The 17,536-nt window shown below is 34.9% G+C and overlaps 1 protein-coding gene across 1 annotated transcript; it reads right to left on the minus strand.

Moving 5' to 3' along the window:
* Positions 1 to 8,300: 8,300 nt before the first annotated feature.
* On the minus strand, positions 8,301 to 17,018 carry LOC119501994. The gene is made up of 6 exons (XM_037792795.1): positions 16,638 to 17,018; positions 12,306 to 14,263; positions 11,942 to 12,035; positions 11,666 to 11,715; positions 10,618 to 10,686; positions 8,301 to 10,159 (listed from the first exon to the last, which is right to left on the minus strand). Exons 2-5 carry the CDS (start codon positions 14,259 to 14,261, stop codon positions 10,645 to 10,647), a joined length of 2,142 nt encoding a protein of 713 aa, XP_037648723.1. The 5' UTR covers positions 14,262 to 14,263; positions 16,638 to 17,018; the 3' UTR covers positions 8,301 to 10,159; positions 10,618 to 10,644.
* Positions 17,019 to 17,536: the final 518 nt, after the last annotated feature.

Below are 17,536 nucleotides of genomic sequence, written 5' to 3' on the forward strand. Positions count from 1 at the left end.
GCTGTACAATGACTTTTTTCTCAACATACTATACTATGACTTTATTTTTCGACACTGACTTTTTTTTCGACATATTATACTATCACTTTTTTTTACTTTTTCAACATACTACACTATCACTTTTATTTTTTCGACATACTGTACTATGACTTTTTTTAAACACTATACTATGACTTTTTTTTCAAAATACTATATCATGAATTTTCTTCGACATCCTGTACTATGACTTTTTCTTTGACATACTTTATGACTTTTTTTTTTTTAAATTGACATACTATACTATGTTTTTTTTGGACATATTATACTATGACTTATTTTTTCGACAAACTATACTATGACTTTTTAAAACATTTTTGACATGCTATAATATGACTTTTTTTCGACACCCTAAACTATGACCTTTAAAAAAAAAATCAACATATTGTACTATGACCTTTTTTCGACATACTATACTATGACTTATTTAATTTTTCCGAAAAACTATAATTTGACTTTTTTAATTTTATAGACAGACTATACTATGCATTTTTTTCGACGTCCCTTAGGATGACTTTTTTTTCACATACTAAACTGTGCATTTGTATAGACTTTTTTTCAAAATACTATATTATGAATTTTTCGATATATTATACTATGACTTATTTTTCCGACATACTATACTATGACTTTTTTCAATTAATAAGACTATGATTTTTTTTTCCAATATACTATAATATGACTATAGTGAAAAAAAGTTATAGTATAGTATGTTGAAAAAAAGTCATAGTATGATGAAAAAAATAAACACAGTCATAGTATACAATGTTGAAAAAATAGAAAAGTCATAGTACAGTATTTCGAATTTGTTTAAAAAAAAAAAAGTCATAGTATAGTTAGTCGAAAAAAAATCATAGTATATTATGTCGAAAAAATTAAAAAAAATCATTGTATTGTCGTAAAAAAATTAAGAAAAGCATACTACAATATGTTGGAAAAAAATGCAAAAAAGTCATAGTTGAGTATTTAAAAAAAAAAAACTCATATAGTATGTCGAATAAAAGTCATAGTATATTATGTCGAAAAAATGTAAAAAGTCAAAGTATAGTAAGGCGAAACATTTTAAAAAAGTCATTGTATAGTATGTCGAAAAAATTAAAAGTAGAGTATGTTGAAATTATTTTTAAAAAGTCATAGTATAGTATGTCGAAAAAAAATTAAGACAATGTCATAGTATAATAAGTCGAAAAATAGAAAACGTCATAGTACAGCTAGTCTAAAAAGGTCACAGTATAGTATGTTGACATTTTTTTTAAAAGTCATAGTATAGTATGTCGAAAAAAAATTAAGAAAGACATACTGCAATATGTCGAAAAAATAAAAAAGTCATCGTATAGTATATCATAAATAATGTCATGAAAATGTCATAGTATAGTATGTCAAAAAATGTCATAAAAAGTTACAGTATAGTATGCCATAATATTCTTTACAAATATGTCATAGTTAAGTATGTCATAAACAGTCATGGTATATTATGTGATAAAAAAAAGGTCATAAAAAGTCATAATATGGTAGCCAATTTCAAAATGAGCTCCAACTCAACCAGTAGTAGAGTAAAATCCTGCTTTTACATTAATGCATGAATAATAATAATAATCTATTGATATAATAAATAATAGTATAACAGTTACAAGGGACATTTTTATGTATTGAGTACTTTTACTTTCAATAATCTAAGCACATTTTCCTCATTATAGTCAATACCAACATCTAATTTTAATTGATCAAACTGCAGATTTAAAGCCAAAACTCAGAAATGTACATTCTTGCTTCAGCATCTTCATTTGAAACAGAATGAAAACAGACTAAAACTCTGATTATTTTGGGCTTTAGATCAAGGTTTGTCTGTATGTCGGTCACATAATTATGCTCTAATAAACTCACAATGGCCCACGAAGCTGTAAAGCCACAGGGGCATGTTTCTAGCTCGGCTGTAATGAGCAGCGTCTGCCTCCAAAAACCTCACTGGAAGCTGAATTACATAACACGCCCAAGAGGTACTGAATCCTATTTAATGTTACAGTTAAAAAAGCAAACATACTTCAACAGCAGATCTGAGGCTAAAAAAACTTGTTTCTTACTCAGCAGAGCAGCAGATGTGCACGTCACACCTCAGTGTTTTTATATACAGACACGAAAGAGAAAGATGAAATTAGTCCTTCCAGTGTCAGTTCAACAAAATAAACTCAAGTCTGCTCCGATATAAAGGACCCAAAGGGGCGAAAAACAGCTAAGTGCAGCTGAGCATCACTGCATGTTCAGCATAGCAATTACAGCTGCACTCACTGATCTCAGTGTTTCTCCCACCACCGTGTTTACATATTCACCACCAGCAAGAAGGCAGACGGAAGAGTAAATACAATGAATGTTCATCTGGTTCATCGGTTTCTGTGACTGATGTTCAGAGGTGGAAGAAAGACTCAGATCTTTGACTTAAGTAACAATTGTAATACTACAGTGTAAAAATACTCTGTTATGATTTTGAATGCAGGACTTTTTTGAGGATTTCTACACTCTGGTACTACGTTTCCTCAAGTAAAATATCTGAATACTTCTTCCACCACTGATAATAACATGTTGGCAAACTGACTCTGGAGTTGTGCTGTTAAAACGATTTTTACTGCCGACACAGCACGAGGCCATAAATCATGATGATCTATGTGAGCTTACAAACATGATGCAGAATTTGATCAACAGCGTGAACTGAATGTTCTCCAGACACGGCATGTTCTTCCTGTTCTCTATGTTCTGCTGATTACGCATCAAAACACGGCTCACAGCAGAAAACTACATCTTATTTTCATGTTTGTAAAAGAGGTTTTAATCACTATGTGACTTCCTAGTTAAATAAAGGTCTTAATGTTTGTCAGTTTCCTTCAGTGGTGGAAGAAGTATTCAGATCCTTTGCTTAAGTAAAAGTGCTAATACCATTCAGTGAAAATACTCCACTTCAAGTAAAAGTCCGGCATTCAAACTTAAGTAAAAGTATCTAAGTATTATCAGCATAATATACTTAAAATAATTAAAGTAAAAAGCACTCAATAAAATGTTCCCTGTCAGTATTTTCCTATTCTATCTGATGTTTCTGGATTAATATTACTGTTGCATTAATGTGTATGTTGCATTTCAACTCCTCTATATCCTGTTGGATAGTTTAATCTCCAGCAATGCATCATGGTCTATAAGATCATCATTATGTTTGTAGCGTCCGCTGTCCTGTGAGAACCATATATCTCTAAAAAGTTATAAAAACAGCCCTTTTTCAGCTTTGTGATGATGCATTTTCCAGCTGATCCAAGAGGCTTTTTAAAGAGTTTAATGTAGCTTCAGAGGGAGGAGGATTGAAGGAACACTTCATCCTTCAGTTTATCACAAATATTCAACATCAGCACATCTGGAGATACCTGGTTTTCACTGGACAGGAAGGGGATGAAAAAATAGCTGACAGATAAATGTAGTGAAGTAAAATATTACACTATTTGCATCTGAGATGTAGTGGAGTAGAAGTTATATAAAGTGAAAATGCTCAAGTAAAGTACACATACTTTCAAATTGTACTTAAGTAAATGTACTTGGTTACTTTCCACCACTTGTTTCAGCAGCAGCATTTTGTGTTAAAGCAGCAGGTCTGTGCTGCAGAGATAGAACGCGACTGTGATCCTGTCAGTCCTAAAAGCAGAGATAAGCCTGCAGCCCGGGCGAGGGATGGTAATATGAAAGTAAAGAGACAGACATTGAGAACTGAACATAAGAAAAGATAAGGGAACTGGTAAAGAGGAGGAGAACAATGGAAAAAGGGGGAAAAAGGCAATAAAAGAGGAGTAATAAAAACAAGGAGAAATTTCATTTGAAGCTGCAGGCGTAAACACTGTGCTGAGATAACGTTTTAGAAGTATACGTCCATTTCAGAATAAACCCAGACAGACATGCTCGCTAAATGGTAACGCCAGTTAACCTGAATGGCAATGTTTATAATGTTACCATCTTAATTTAGTGTATAGCATGCTCACATTTGCTGATTATCCAGTGACATATGGAAATTACCTTGTAGCTTAAATCTGGTATATCTCTTCTCTTTGTATGAGATTCATGTTTTCTTGTTATGGTCTCTGATGAATAAATGTAATAAACTAAACTGGCACCAATTGCTAAATAAAGCTGCTGCTAATACTAACATCAGAGTGCTTAAATGCTCAAAATGACAATGTTAAAATAAATGTTAATGACGGTGCAACCTGAAAAGTACATCCTCCCTACATGGTGGATTACATTTTTTTTTTTTAGCCACGATAGCAGCGTACGTGACTCTAGGGATGGCAATGTTGGTCTGTTCACTCTATTGGAGGACCACTTTAGTCCATACTGAAATAACTTATTAAATAAACTGAAATAAAAAAATGTAAATAAACATTCATATCCCCAGAGGATGAATTGTACCGACGTTGGTGATCCTCTGATTTTTTGGAAAAAATTGTTTGAGACCTTCATATCCCATCAGGATGAATTATAATAACTTCATTGTCATTTAACTTTTCATCTAGCACCATTATCAGGTTAAAAATTAAAGTTGTCCATTACTTTGTTTTATGACCAAATACCTGCAAAACTAACGTCATTCCCATCAGCCTGCACTACCTAAAACTTAAAACACGCACTATATGCAACCACCTCTCCTAACCACTGGTGCACTTTAAACTTTCTTTAAACTACATCCCATATACCATTTTATAGAATGCACATATTACATCTATTTATTGTACACTACATTATTTTATTGACGGACGGCACACGCTTTGTCCATTCACTATGTTCATTCACTATGTATATTCTGTATTTCTATTTATTGCTGTATAATCTTTTTGTACATCTGTACCTCTGTATCTGCGCTTTGCTGCTTTGACACCTGAATTTCCCCCTGGGGATTAATAAAGGTTCATCTTATCTTATCTTATCAGCTGTACTTTTTGTTTACTGCCAATTAGCAAATGTTACCATGACAACACACTGAACTAGAATGGTGAAAATGGTAAACATTATACCTGCTAAACAGCAGCATGTTAGTCATTGTGTCAATGTGAGCATGTAGCACACTGACTCATTAGCTGTAGGACTATTCTGTGTGTTTTAGCTAATTTAGTTTATAAGGCTACATTTATTCATCAGGAAGCATAAAGAAGAAAACATTAACCTCATATACAGAAGAAATGTGTTGCACCAGATCAAAACAAATCAAACATTATAGTTTTCACCAACTTCCCTATTTAGCATGGTTTCCCCAGAAAGACCATCAAATTAAAAGTTTATCATCTTAAAGTAGAAGCTGGGATGAAACAACAGCTGCTGAAACACATTTAAAAACATGCCAACATGGTGGCTTGAGGTTATTTCAGCAGGTGAGAGCAGCGGGTCTATTCTGAGTGCAACAAGGTGAGAACACATCTTCCATGTGCTGCTGAAGAAGAGCTGTGAAATGTTTCCAGAGATAGATTTTAACACATACGTTGTTGACTCCAAAAGCAGAGCTCAGTGTGAAAGTCTGACTGAAAATACTTAGATATAAACTGTTCTGCAGCAGCTCAGGTGTTCAGCTGTTCAACAGTTAATGCTCTTTAAATCATATATCCTGTGTTTCGCCTTTGAGGAAAAAAACAAAATAAGGATAAATTTTGATTTTATACATTATGTTTCATCATAAGATCCAATATTTCTGCATTAATTCATCAAAAAAGACTATTATCTGAACTCAGGTTAGATTATTATTGCCTGATTAGGGAGTATAAAGTTGACTGGTCATAGAGCTTCTATCTGGTGTGCACATTAAACACAAGGATCCAAGAGCCATTTAACCATTTATTGCATGAGGGGGAATGGATGTTTTTTTCTGTACAATAAACAAACTTAGATATATTGCCATGTATACCATAACTAAGAATAATAAACAAAAAAGGTACATACATTATCTTACATTATTCATGCATCCACTTCTTAAAGAAGGAATCCTTTAAGTTTCTCCATCAGGATCCTACAAAACAATATATCATGATCGGTTCATAATTCAGATACAAACATTAAATTAGGACTCGATACGTCAACAAAATGGCAGAATTTTTATTACCAAACTTACTGGTGTGGGAGAACGGTGTGAGACAAACTGGGATTTGTCCAAACAAATTAACTGGTGTGGCCACAGACAAAGGAAGTGAACAGATCACACCCTGCCATTATATATATATAACCTCCACCTTCTCTAAACTCCTCCCCTGGGCATGGACAGGTGAATCGCTCTACTCCCACTCCAGTCTCAAGTGTTAGTTCTAGATAAGATAAGCTTTTATTGAAATACAGATAAATAGAAAAAAAACAAATAAATAAAAAATATAATAAAAAATATAAAATAATATAATAATAATAAAATAATAAATATATATAAATAATATATATATAAATAATATATAATAATAATCAATAATATAATAAATAATATAATATATGTATATAAATAATATATAATAATAATCAATAATATAATATAGATATGAATAATAACATATATAAATAATATAATAAATATATATAAAATATAAAAAATATAATACAACTAAAATAAAAGTAAAAATAGAAGCTATACAAGAGCAATTAAAGACAAAGTTATAAGGTAAAAGTGACAGTGGTGTAATCTGATTCATTGTATAACATAATATGTATTATAGTACAGTAATCAATATATAATATAGTATAAGTAATACATTAACTAAATTAAAGTGAAGCCAATGCTGAAGTGCCTTAAACTTGCATTCTTTCTAACGGCCAGCAGGGGGCGACTCTTCTGGTTGCAAAAAGAAGTCTGATTGTATAGAAGTCTATGAGAAAATGAGCCTACTTCTCACTTGATTTATTACCTCAGTAAACATTGTAAACAAGAGTTTATGGTCTCACTATGTTCCACAACTGTAGTCTCAATAGATGCTAAGAGTTAAAATAGCAGACCTCAGCTGCCATTTATCTGACATATTATCAAAAATGTAATTTCTGCAACATGTCATTAGACATTAGAATTACAATATCGGTCATAAAACACAACATATATTATATTTTTTTGTGTATGAAGACTGACATCTCTGGTAACTGTCTAAATGTTTCAGGGTGTAGAGAAAATCATGACATCCCCTATTTTTAGAAAATGTTTTTACATCAATATTCACAATGATGTACAAATCTTGATGAAAATGTATTTAAATGTCTTAAAAATATTATAGAAATTAAAACAGGAAAATGTCTAAAATGAACGTTATTGTTATGTTGCTGTAAAGACATTTAGTAAGAACAAGTGATGAAAACCATAAAAAAATAAACATGTTACGGATTAAAACCTTAACCACTAGATGTAATTTTGTGTACCTGTTTAAAAGTGACTGTAGTTATAGAAACACTAATTTAACGTACCGACATGAGTGATATCAATCTAAAGAATCAATCAATCAATTTAAAGAGGCTATAAAGTTGTAAATATTGTAGTTGCACATTCAGTAAATCCTGAAGAAAATTAAGAAAAGTAAACATTTACTGTCGCAAATGATACATTTTCATCCGTTTTATCAATTTATTTTGAGGCTGTTCATGTTTCTGTCAGTTACACCAAGAAGCTAACAGATTTCATATATTAATAGGATTATCATTAATTAATGAAATATCATAATTGACACCTTCAGAATTCTAATCAGATGCTTTTTTTTCCACAGATTTATTTATTTTTGGACTATAAATGTTCAAACCCACATTGCAAAATGTAGGTCATCCATCATAAATCTTATATCTTTCTTTTTTTTTCATTTTCAAATATCCCTGGTTATCATGAAAAGAAAATGTGCAATACATCCATCATCGAAAACAAACTGTGTCAACGAGGGAGAGTTTTAATCAGAACTGATTATAACCATGATAATAATAACTGCATAACTTGTGGGATTTAAATATCGGTTTGAAATATTTTCTTCAGAAAAGTAACTCTGCTTGTTATCACACAAATCTGGCAGACATCTTCACTTCTTAAGAAACAGAAAGATATAAACTTTGAGAAAAAAAACCCTTCAGATATTTGGTGACTTGCCAAAACCCAGACACACTTCACTTCTCGCAGCAGCAAGAACATTTTGTTCCTGTGTAGGAGCAGCAGTTTCTGCACATACAACATTTACAAAACAAACACCGCACAAATCAGTGTTTCCAAATCGATTTGTCAGTTTCAAGATAGAGAAAGACAAGGGTTCAGTTTTATTGACTTTTTATTAAATAACATGAATTATCTTTTTATTCCTCAAATAATAAAAAGTGAAGGCATGAAAACAAATTGACAATGTACTTAAAAAACCTCTGTTTTTAAACAATGAATGTTTGAACTGATGTTTGTCATCGGTCATATCATGTGAACTGAAATACAAAAGCTCATACACAGGTGGATAATTAAAGCTGCACTAGGCGACTTCAGCTCTACATGGCAGCTGAAATATATTAAAGATTCAATTCATCCAAATCACAAAAAAAAAAACATATTCCTGTGGTATTTTATCAAGTTATGTACATTATGTACAATTTGATTTAATGAGGATTATCTACAGACCTCAGCGTGGAGAATTTTCACTGTTTATTTTACATTTGGTCAAATAAATGTTGATTAATGCGCTTAGAAAAAAAGACGCTCAGAACTTGCCTGAGAATCAGCACGTTTTTAAGTTTTCTTAAATATCAAAGTAATCTAGCAATAGTTGTCTGTACATCCATGGGCACACTGAAAACAGGAACTACTAATAGCTAATATATATTTTTAATTTTTCATCAGTATTTCGGCATATTTTTAATGGTGCACACTTGCCAAAATGTAAACATATATAGGCTTAAAAAAATGCATAAACTTCCTGTTTACATCCCCCAAAGCCCAAAGAAATATGGGAACTGTAGTTCCTAGGTGCCCAAAATGTTATTCAAATAGTTTGTTTGGTCTGACCAACAGTCTACAACCTCTAAATGTTACATGTACAATGATATAATACAGAGAACAGCAGAATTGAATTCATATTTGTTTTGCCATTTTTGAAAAAAAATAAAAATAATAATAATTAACAAAATAATAATTAAAACAGTTGTTGAATAATTTTCTGTGAACTAATTCAGCTCTAATAACTTTATCAATCTGAGTTAGACCACTTCAAAAGTCATTTTTTGTGATTTTGTTGAACTGACCCTTTAACTTTAAACTTTCTGAAGTCCAGTAACAGAACAATAAGAGAAGAATTTACCAACTCGACCGTTGAACAGTGAACGCATCGTTTTCAGTTTATTAATCTTAAATTTGATGATAATCATAGAAGCATCCAAACCTGACACCAGAAATAAATGTGCTTAAATATGATGAACGTACAGTTTGTGGTCACAGTTAAGAGGCGACAGGAGCCCTACTTCAGCTTTAAACAGAAATTTCATATTTATATATATAAATCTTGTTTAGTGCAGCTTAACATTGAATTTAAATAATATTAGTAAAAAAGGAAGAACAAAGTCTACAAATAGACATAAATAACAACCGATAAAGTGCATGGTAGCAACATCAACTGTGCATGCAGCTTTATGGAAATAAATAAGGGTTTGTTATGTGATGACTGAAGCACGAACAGTAATAAAAAAAGTAGTACAAAAAACTGTAGAAAGAAAAGAAGAGGCCTGATATAAAGATGTCATATTCTATACAACAAAATCAATAAAGCTCATTAAACTCTAATATAATTATTATGTTCAAATAATAAACTGTATTTGTGACATGGCTAGTCCCCGTGTGGATCTTTAAGAAGAGGAATAAATATCCTTTCACACACACACACACACACACACACAGACACACGCACACACACACAGACACACACACACCATCTAGTCCAACTGCCTGCGTTAAAGAGACTAAACAAAACAAAGACACATCTTATAAAAACCCTAAAAGTGGCCCCTGGTTGATCCGTCTTTGAGTGAAATCTTACCAGAAAGTTTTCCCACTGACACACGCTCACGTTAATTAGTGTTATAAAACAGCCGAGGTGAAATCAGGCAGATCACGTCGCACCCTGAGGAGATCATTCTGGGAAAACAAAATGACATTAAAATGACATGAAAGATGAAGAAATGTATTTCTGGACATAAGATGATTTTATTCTTATACATTTCTAAGTTTTCCAATTACAAACGAGTAGAACTGCAGTTTGCAATATATATATTACAAACAGACGTCTCTTTCCCAATGTAAGTCTATGGGAAAAAGTATTTTTGGCCCCAATGGCATCACGCGATGGACACAGAAGTTGTAGTACCGCCGTTTGCCCGCTTAGAAAATTTGCCTCAAAGCCCGGCGCTCTTCCTGTGGGCTTGCTCTCAACGTGTAGTGTGCAGGTGTAACAGCTGACTCAATATGTCTCACATTTGAGAAGCTGTAACCCTCACCAATGATTAATCGATTATCAAAATAGTTGCGGTTTAATTTTCTCCGACCGATTAATCGACTGATTGTTGCAGCTCCACAATAGTTTCTATATTACATACCTCCAGTGCCCCCAAATGTCTTCCGCGTCATCTCCTGCGTTGTCTGGCTACACTTGTGAACAGTTTGTTCTGTTGGATACAAAAAAAATAATAAAACACATAAATAAACCCACCAAAAATAGTTTTGAGACAACTGAGACAGCAGCTCAGTCAAAAGTGTAGCTGACAAACGGATAAACAGATTATGATTGATTATTTGAACCTACATGATACCTACAAAATGCAAATGCTGCACTTTCCCGTTGCATAATCTTCACGAATGAAAAGGCAGAACACAGCATCTACAAGCAGATGTGCTCTATTTTAACTAGTTTGCTTATTTAAATACATTTGATTGGCATTTCATTTTGATTATTTACAGTCTATAGTTTATAGGAATTAAATGTATCTCTGTTCTGCTACTGTCTGTCTGTATCTCTACTATTAATATTTATTAATTTACCATTTAGTACATTTAAATATGTGATTTAAAGGCTGCAGCAAATCACCTGAAATCCACTAGTCCAAAGTGTAGCTAAAAACTAGTTACTCTAAATTTAAAAAGCTATTTTTTTGCTATTTTATTATACATTTCTGTGGCAGAATAATTTTCCATAAAAAACAAGAAGTCAGATTCTGGTCTTAACCCAATTGTGTCGTTGTGTGTTGTCTTTGTAGGGCAGTGTATTGTACTGTATTTATGTTTAGGGGGTCTAGCAAATACCATAAAACAAACCTCAGACCACAATGGACACATGGTTTCTATACAGTGCACTTGATTTGACACTATTACACATATTTTATTTTACAAATATCAATATTAATTTGCAGTAAATCTCACTTTGTTGTTTAATTGTTTAACAAAGTTTGGATCTTTCACTACATTTGCATACTCACATGTCATTTACCACACTCCTCATACAGTAAGTATGCAGGATGAAGTATTTAGAAACAATACAGAAAACACTAGTGACCCCTAGAGGCCCTGCAGCTCCCCACACCTCATTGAATCAAAGACTTTGGACAACAGAGAGACTGAAAAGCTCTCACTAACGAGGTTAGAACTCACCTTGTGCTCTGGACATCTAATGGAGAAGTTGTCCTCTTTTAAGACACAGCCTGAAAAACACAAACACAGAAAAATAAGCTTTTATATCCTTAAAGATTATTCAGGCCGAGTGACAACGACAGCCTTCCCACGCGAAGAAAAGTGACTCAAGCTCTCATCGTGTTCACAGTTCAAACAGGCGGGCGGAGATTTTAGGAAACAAACACACAAAAAGCACAAGATAAGAGCTTACATACTTTCTCATATCTACTACACTATCTACGTGTCATACTGTACCTGACTGAATGGCACATTTGTAGTGATAATTTCTGGGACAGCCCTTCTGGAAACATCCCATTATTGCACCCGTTTGTTGGCACGCTGAACATGTCTGAAAAGAAAAAAAAGCATTTTTATCACAAAACAATATTAATATTGATATTCAATGCAACATTAGATCAGACAGAAATCTTTCCACATGTAGCACAAAACTTAAATGTGTAATGTTTCATTAAAGAATAGTAGGGCTGTCATAGCGATAATAACGCGTTGTCAACTTAGTAGACAACTAATCGATTGATCAAATAATTGTTGCAGCTCTAAAATGATCACACATACATAATCATGATACAAGTCCACAGAGAGTTAAGACGTTACTCACTGTTTCTTGTGCGACCCGGGCCGCCTCCTCTAACCCGTACAGCTTCCCTCTGACCAGGAAGACGCCGGTGGACCAGATACCGCAGTCCTCGTGGATCCAGCCCTCGTCCAGACGAAGCGGTACCTTTGGGAGAGAGTGGTCGTCGCTCTTGAGCAAACTTTTGACAGCAACGCAGTCGTGACCGTCACAACCATCTGAGGAATTTACTGAACGTCTACTGACGACTGATTGTTCTTCCTCTTTCTGCTCAGTCTTGTACAGAGACGGGTTGGTGGGGTAATACGGGCCGTGAAGGTCCCCGAGGCCCACGGCGTTGGCCGTCTGACCGCACAGGCAGCACAACAGCGACGCATGACAACTGCTCTCCGGGCTGAAGCGACCCAACTGGAAACAGGACGTATTGGGGACAAACCCCGACAGAGACCTGGTGGCTTTCTGTTGCTGTCCTCTGCTGCTCCTGACTGTCTCCTCGTCCTCCTGATAGTTCACAACAGTGCACGTCCTCTTCTTCATGTGAACAAAAGGGCAAAAGTTTCCCACTTTTTTGTTCTTTTTTTCCCCTTTTAAATTTGTATATTTCAGATTGATTTCTGGCTCTCTGGGAGAAAACAGAGCAGCAGGTCCGGTGTGTTGGCGAGCTTTTTTCTTCCGTCTTGCAACAGTTTTTTTGTTTGTTTTCCCTTCATGCTGCTCCGGTGCGACCCTGCAGTTTTGGTTCTGTTTAGTTCTTAACCTTTTAGTTTTAGGAAGGGTGGGGGGCTTCTTTCGTTTACCATTGATGCTTTTCGCGGGCGACACTTTTTTGCAGCGAGGCTGCTGCTCATGCGACTCTCTCTGCGGTGACTTCCTATCTGTCCGAACGTCCTCATCAGACTCCTCTGAATTACTGCTCACTCTTTGTGACAAGTTTGGCTGCGAAGCCGACTCGTCTGCGCCTGAGCTGAACAACCTCACCGCGTACTCCATCATGTCATCTGAATCACAATTTTCGTTGTAAATACCCACCGCGTCGTTTTTAGCTCGTCTCCTCAAACTGTGCCGAGACCCGCTGCAGGTATATTGAGGAATTTCAGACACAGGTTTCCTGATTCTGGGGCTGCGTCGAACTTTTCTACGCGGAGCTTTTTCATCGTCGCTCTGAGGAGGAGTTTCTCTCGCCACACTCTTCTTACAAGAAACACTCTTCTTGCAAGAAAAGGTTTTCGTCTTTTCGTTTGTGACTGAAACTTCGATAACGTCGCTGTCATCGCTTGAAATATCTACGGGAGATTCAGCAGGGTTGCCGTAAACAGCGCTTAGGTCCGACAGGAGGACTACGGGTCTGGTGTGATGTACAGGAATGTCCAATGAGCTGTCTGACGAGTCCTCTGAGTACGAGCTGTCAGGACTGGGTGAGCTCAGAGGCTGAGGTAGGTGATAGCAGCCTCTCCCTTCATCCAGTGAGGACACGGCGGGGGACAGAGGCTCCACGATGTGCCTCACGCTGTCCTGGATGAAAGAACTGCATAAGAGCGGCTCCTTAGCGGAGGACACAAGGAAAATAACATCAGAGCCGCTGTTGCTGTCGCTCTCCTCTACACCGCTGCTTTCGAGAACCGGACTGCCAGTTTGGTCGGGCCCGTAGAAACCCGGATGCCACAGGTTGCTGTCGCGGTACAAATCCAACCCGGGAGCTAGTGTTGAATTCATGTAGCCACCTAAAGACTCAGGGCCCTGCTCCATGTCTCTGCAGTGGACAGGTGCACCCGGGTCAGGATGTGAGCTGTATGAGGACGAGGCTCTGGATCTGAACGAGGAGCTGATCTCGGTGCTGCAGCTCGGCGGGCGTCTGTGGTACCACTCGGGCTTCTTTGCCAGGTCCATGGCTTCAGTGTGGCTGCGGGTCAGGGGGTTGACTGAGTAGCCCTTTGACAGGTCCATTGCCATGAGAGATGGATCCTGAGGGGACACTTCCATCACTGCAACAAACACAAATTAACATTATATTATATAGATTTTATACCTGTTTCTTACCACTTCTTTAAAATGCTTAAAGGGATAGTTGCGGTGTTTCTCAGTGAGGTTGTATGAGGTACTTCTCTATAGTCAGTGTATTACCTACAGTACATGGAGTTTGGAGAAACAGACAGGAGTACCAGCACGGGAGCAAAGCAAAGTACTTCTGTGGCAGCAAAACACATTTTAGACACCTAAAAGAATTTATATCAGTTTAAGTGTACGCTATATTTATAATATTTTCACCACTTCTGAGCGCTGTCAGACAGCCCTTTCTGACGGGGAACTGAACCTGTTGTATTTATGCTCTCACCAAAGCCACCAGACTCCGTTGAAAAACCTGTAATTTTACCTCTCAGAACACAGGAGTTGCTGGTATATTGCTGCCTCGATCACTTAGTTTGTTTGCGTTATTGTGTGACTTTGGTGAATCCGAACTAACCGAAGTCACACAATAACACGAACAAGCTAAATCTAAGTTCACACTACACGACATTCAAAGTGGTCAGATCTCAGTACTGTTCACACTACACAGTGCTGTCTGGTAATTGTGAGACTTTAAGTCGTTGCTTATATTGTTGTTAGTTTCCATACTCTTTACTACTATTTATTCCTCTAAGAGCAACAACAACTTTGCTCCGTGTTGCAAATGCAACACATACAGTAAGTTCCTATTGTTACAGGTGACCCCTCCTCCTCTAGGTTTCCCCTCAACCCGTGTCTTGTGCTCTCATTGATTGTAGCTTGAGGCCAGAGTCCCCGACCGGTCCAGATATTTATCATGCTAGATATCTGGAATGTGTCTGCGAGGCGTTGGCGAGCCTCTTGGCTCTTTGAACAGTTCACACATGATGCTTGAGCGCCGATGTGCCACTGATCTGGGGCTTTTGTCAGAGATTTCCAAAAAAAATGTCAGAGAGCAGAATATCAGGGCTAAAGTCGTGTAGTGTGAACTAGGCATAACCGATCGAGGCAGCGGTAGACCGGCAACTCCAGTGTTCGGCGAAGTAAAATGACAATGATGATAGATAACAGCTTCAGTTCCCAGTAAAAAAATTAAATAAATAAAAGTAAATGCAAAAATAAAAACATACATTTAAAAATGTATTAATATACATATACATATATAAATATAAATATACATATATATAAATATAAATATAAATATATATATAAAAGGGAAATTAAACAGAAGAGTAAATAAATAAGGGAATTAATACAAAGGAAATAAATAAATAAAGAAACAAATTAAAACAGAAATATCAATTTTTATCACATTTTATCAATTAATTAATGGTTACATTTATTTCTAATATTATTTTTGCTACATTTAATGAGATATGTATTTATCTATTTATTTATTTTGGCGGATTCCGTCCTCCACGTCCACAGTCAGCTGGGTTGAGGGCCATATTTTGAACTTTTTTTATTTTAGTTATTTATTTTTAATTTAATTTAATTTAATTTTACTTGCCATATTTTAACCACTTTTTTTAAATTGTATTTATTTATTCATTTATTTATTTGTATATATATTATCCACTAATATGCTGTTAAGAATCAGGCTCTTTACCTGAGCTTTCTAACATGACATGTTAACAGGTAGGCCCACTCCATGAGTAATGTAAAAGGTAAATGTAACCTGTCTGTTTATAATGACATGTACTGAAGATTTAACTCACAATAAGTGTACAATAATTTATTTATTTATTCATTTATTTATTTATTTATATGATATATTATTCATTAATATGCTGTTAAGAATCAGGATCTTTACCTGAGCTTTCTAACAAGACATATTAACAGGTAGGCCCACTCCATGAGTAATGTAAAAGGTAAATGTAACCTGTCTGTTTTATAAAGACATGTACTGAAGATTTAACTCACAATAAGTGTACAATAACTAATTTATTTATTCATTTATTTATTTATATTATATATTATTCATTAATATGCTGTTAAGAATCAGGATCTTTACCTGAGGTTTCTAACATGACATGTTATCAGGTAGGCCTGTATGTAAAAGGTAAATGTAACCTGCCTGTTTATAATGACATGTACTGTAGATTTAACTCACATTAAGTGTACAACAGTCTGTGTTTTAAATTTATTTATTTATTTATTAATTAATTAATTTATATTATATATTAATAATGAATATGCTGTTAAGAATCAGGCTCTTTACCTGAGCTTTCTAACATGACATATTAACAGGTAGACCTGTATGTAAAAGGTAAATGTAACCTGTCTGTTTATAAAGACATGTACAGTAGATTTAACTCACATTAAGTGTCCTACAGTCTGTGTTTTAAAGTGTATAAATGCTGGTGGTCTTACCCCCTGAGGTGGCAGCAGTACTGATGGCCGACCCCCGGTCCAGACAGAGACAGAGCGGTCTTCAGGAGGACTCCTATCCCCTCTAACAGGTCTGGTAGCCGGGTTAGCTAACACACCTCTCCGGGCCCATCACCAGGACTGGATGTAAACAATAGCAGAGACAGCATGCTAGCTGGCTTAGCTAAACGTTTAGCTCGCTAAGATAACTCAACATGTAGCCGACGACACTCGACGCGATAACAAAGAGAGACGAACATGTTTTTTGTTGAGTGATTCGCTGTGAGGCAGTTTACAACCCTTCTGGCTACTGTTGGTATTTTAAAGTTGTCATCATGGAGACCATCTTCTCTGCTGTGGTCAAGTCACGCGACACAACCAGCATGACACCGGAAGAGAACACTGGGGGATTTCAGAGTAAAAGACCCCAGGAAGCCATGCACTTTAAAATATGGCAAAAATTAATGAATAAATATCTAAATAAATAAATAAATGATTAAATAAATAAATAAATAAATAAAAGTGGTTAAGATATGGAAAATAAAATAAAATAAATTAAAATAAAATGAAAAATAAATGAATAAAATAAAAAAAGTTCAAAATATGGCCCTCAACCCAGCTGACTGTGGAAAATGGAACCTGCCATAATCAAAAATAAATAAACAAAAATACTCCATAAATATATAAATAAATAAATAAATACAATTTAAAAAAGTGGTTACGGTATGTCAAATAAAATAAAATAAAATAAAGATAAAAGATAAGATAAGATAAATAATTAAAGAAGCAAATTAAAACAGAATTATCAATTTATGTCAAATGTTATCAATTAATTAATGACTACATTTATTTTTAATATTATTTTTGCTACATTTAATAACATATTTATTCATCAGGTCATT

Source organism: Sebastes umbrosus, chromosome 14, assembly GCF_015220745.1.
Source record: "Sebastes umbrosus isolate fSebUmb1 chromosome 14, fSebUmb1.pri, whole genome shotgun sequence".
Taxonomy (NCBI): Eukaryota; Metazoa; Chordata; class Actinopteri; order Perciformes; family Sebastidae; genus Sebastes; species Sebastes umbrosus.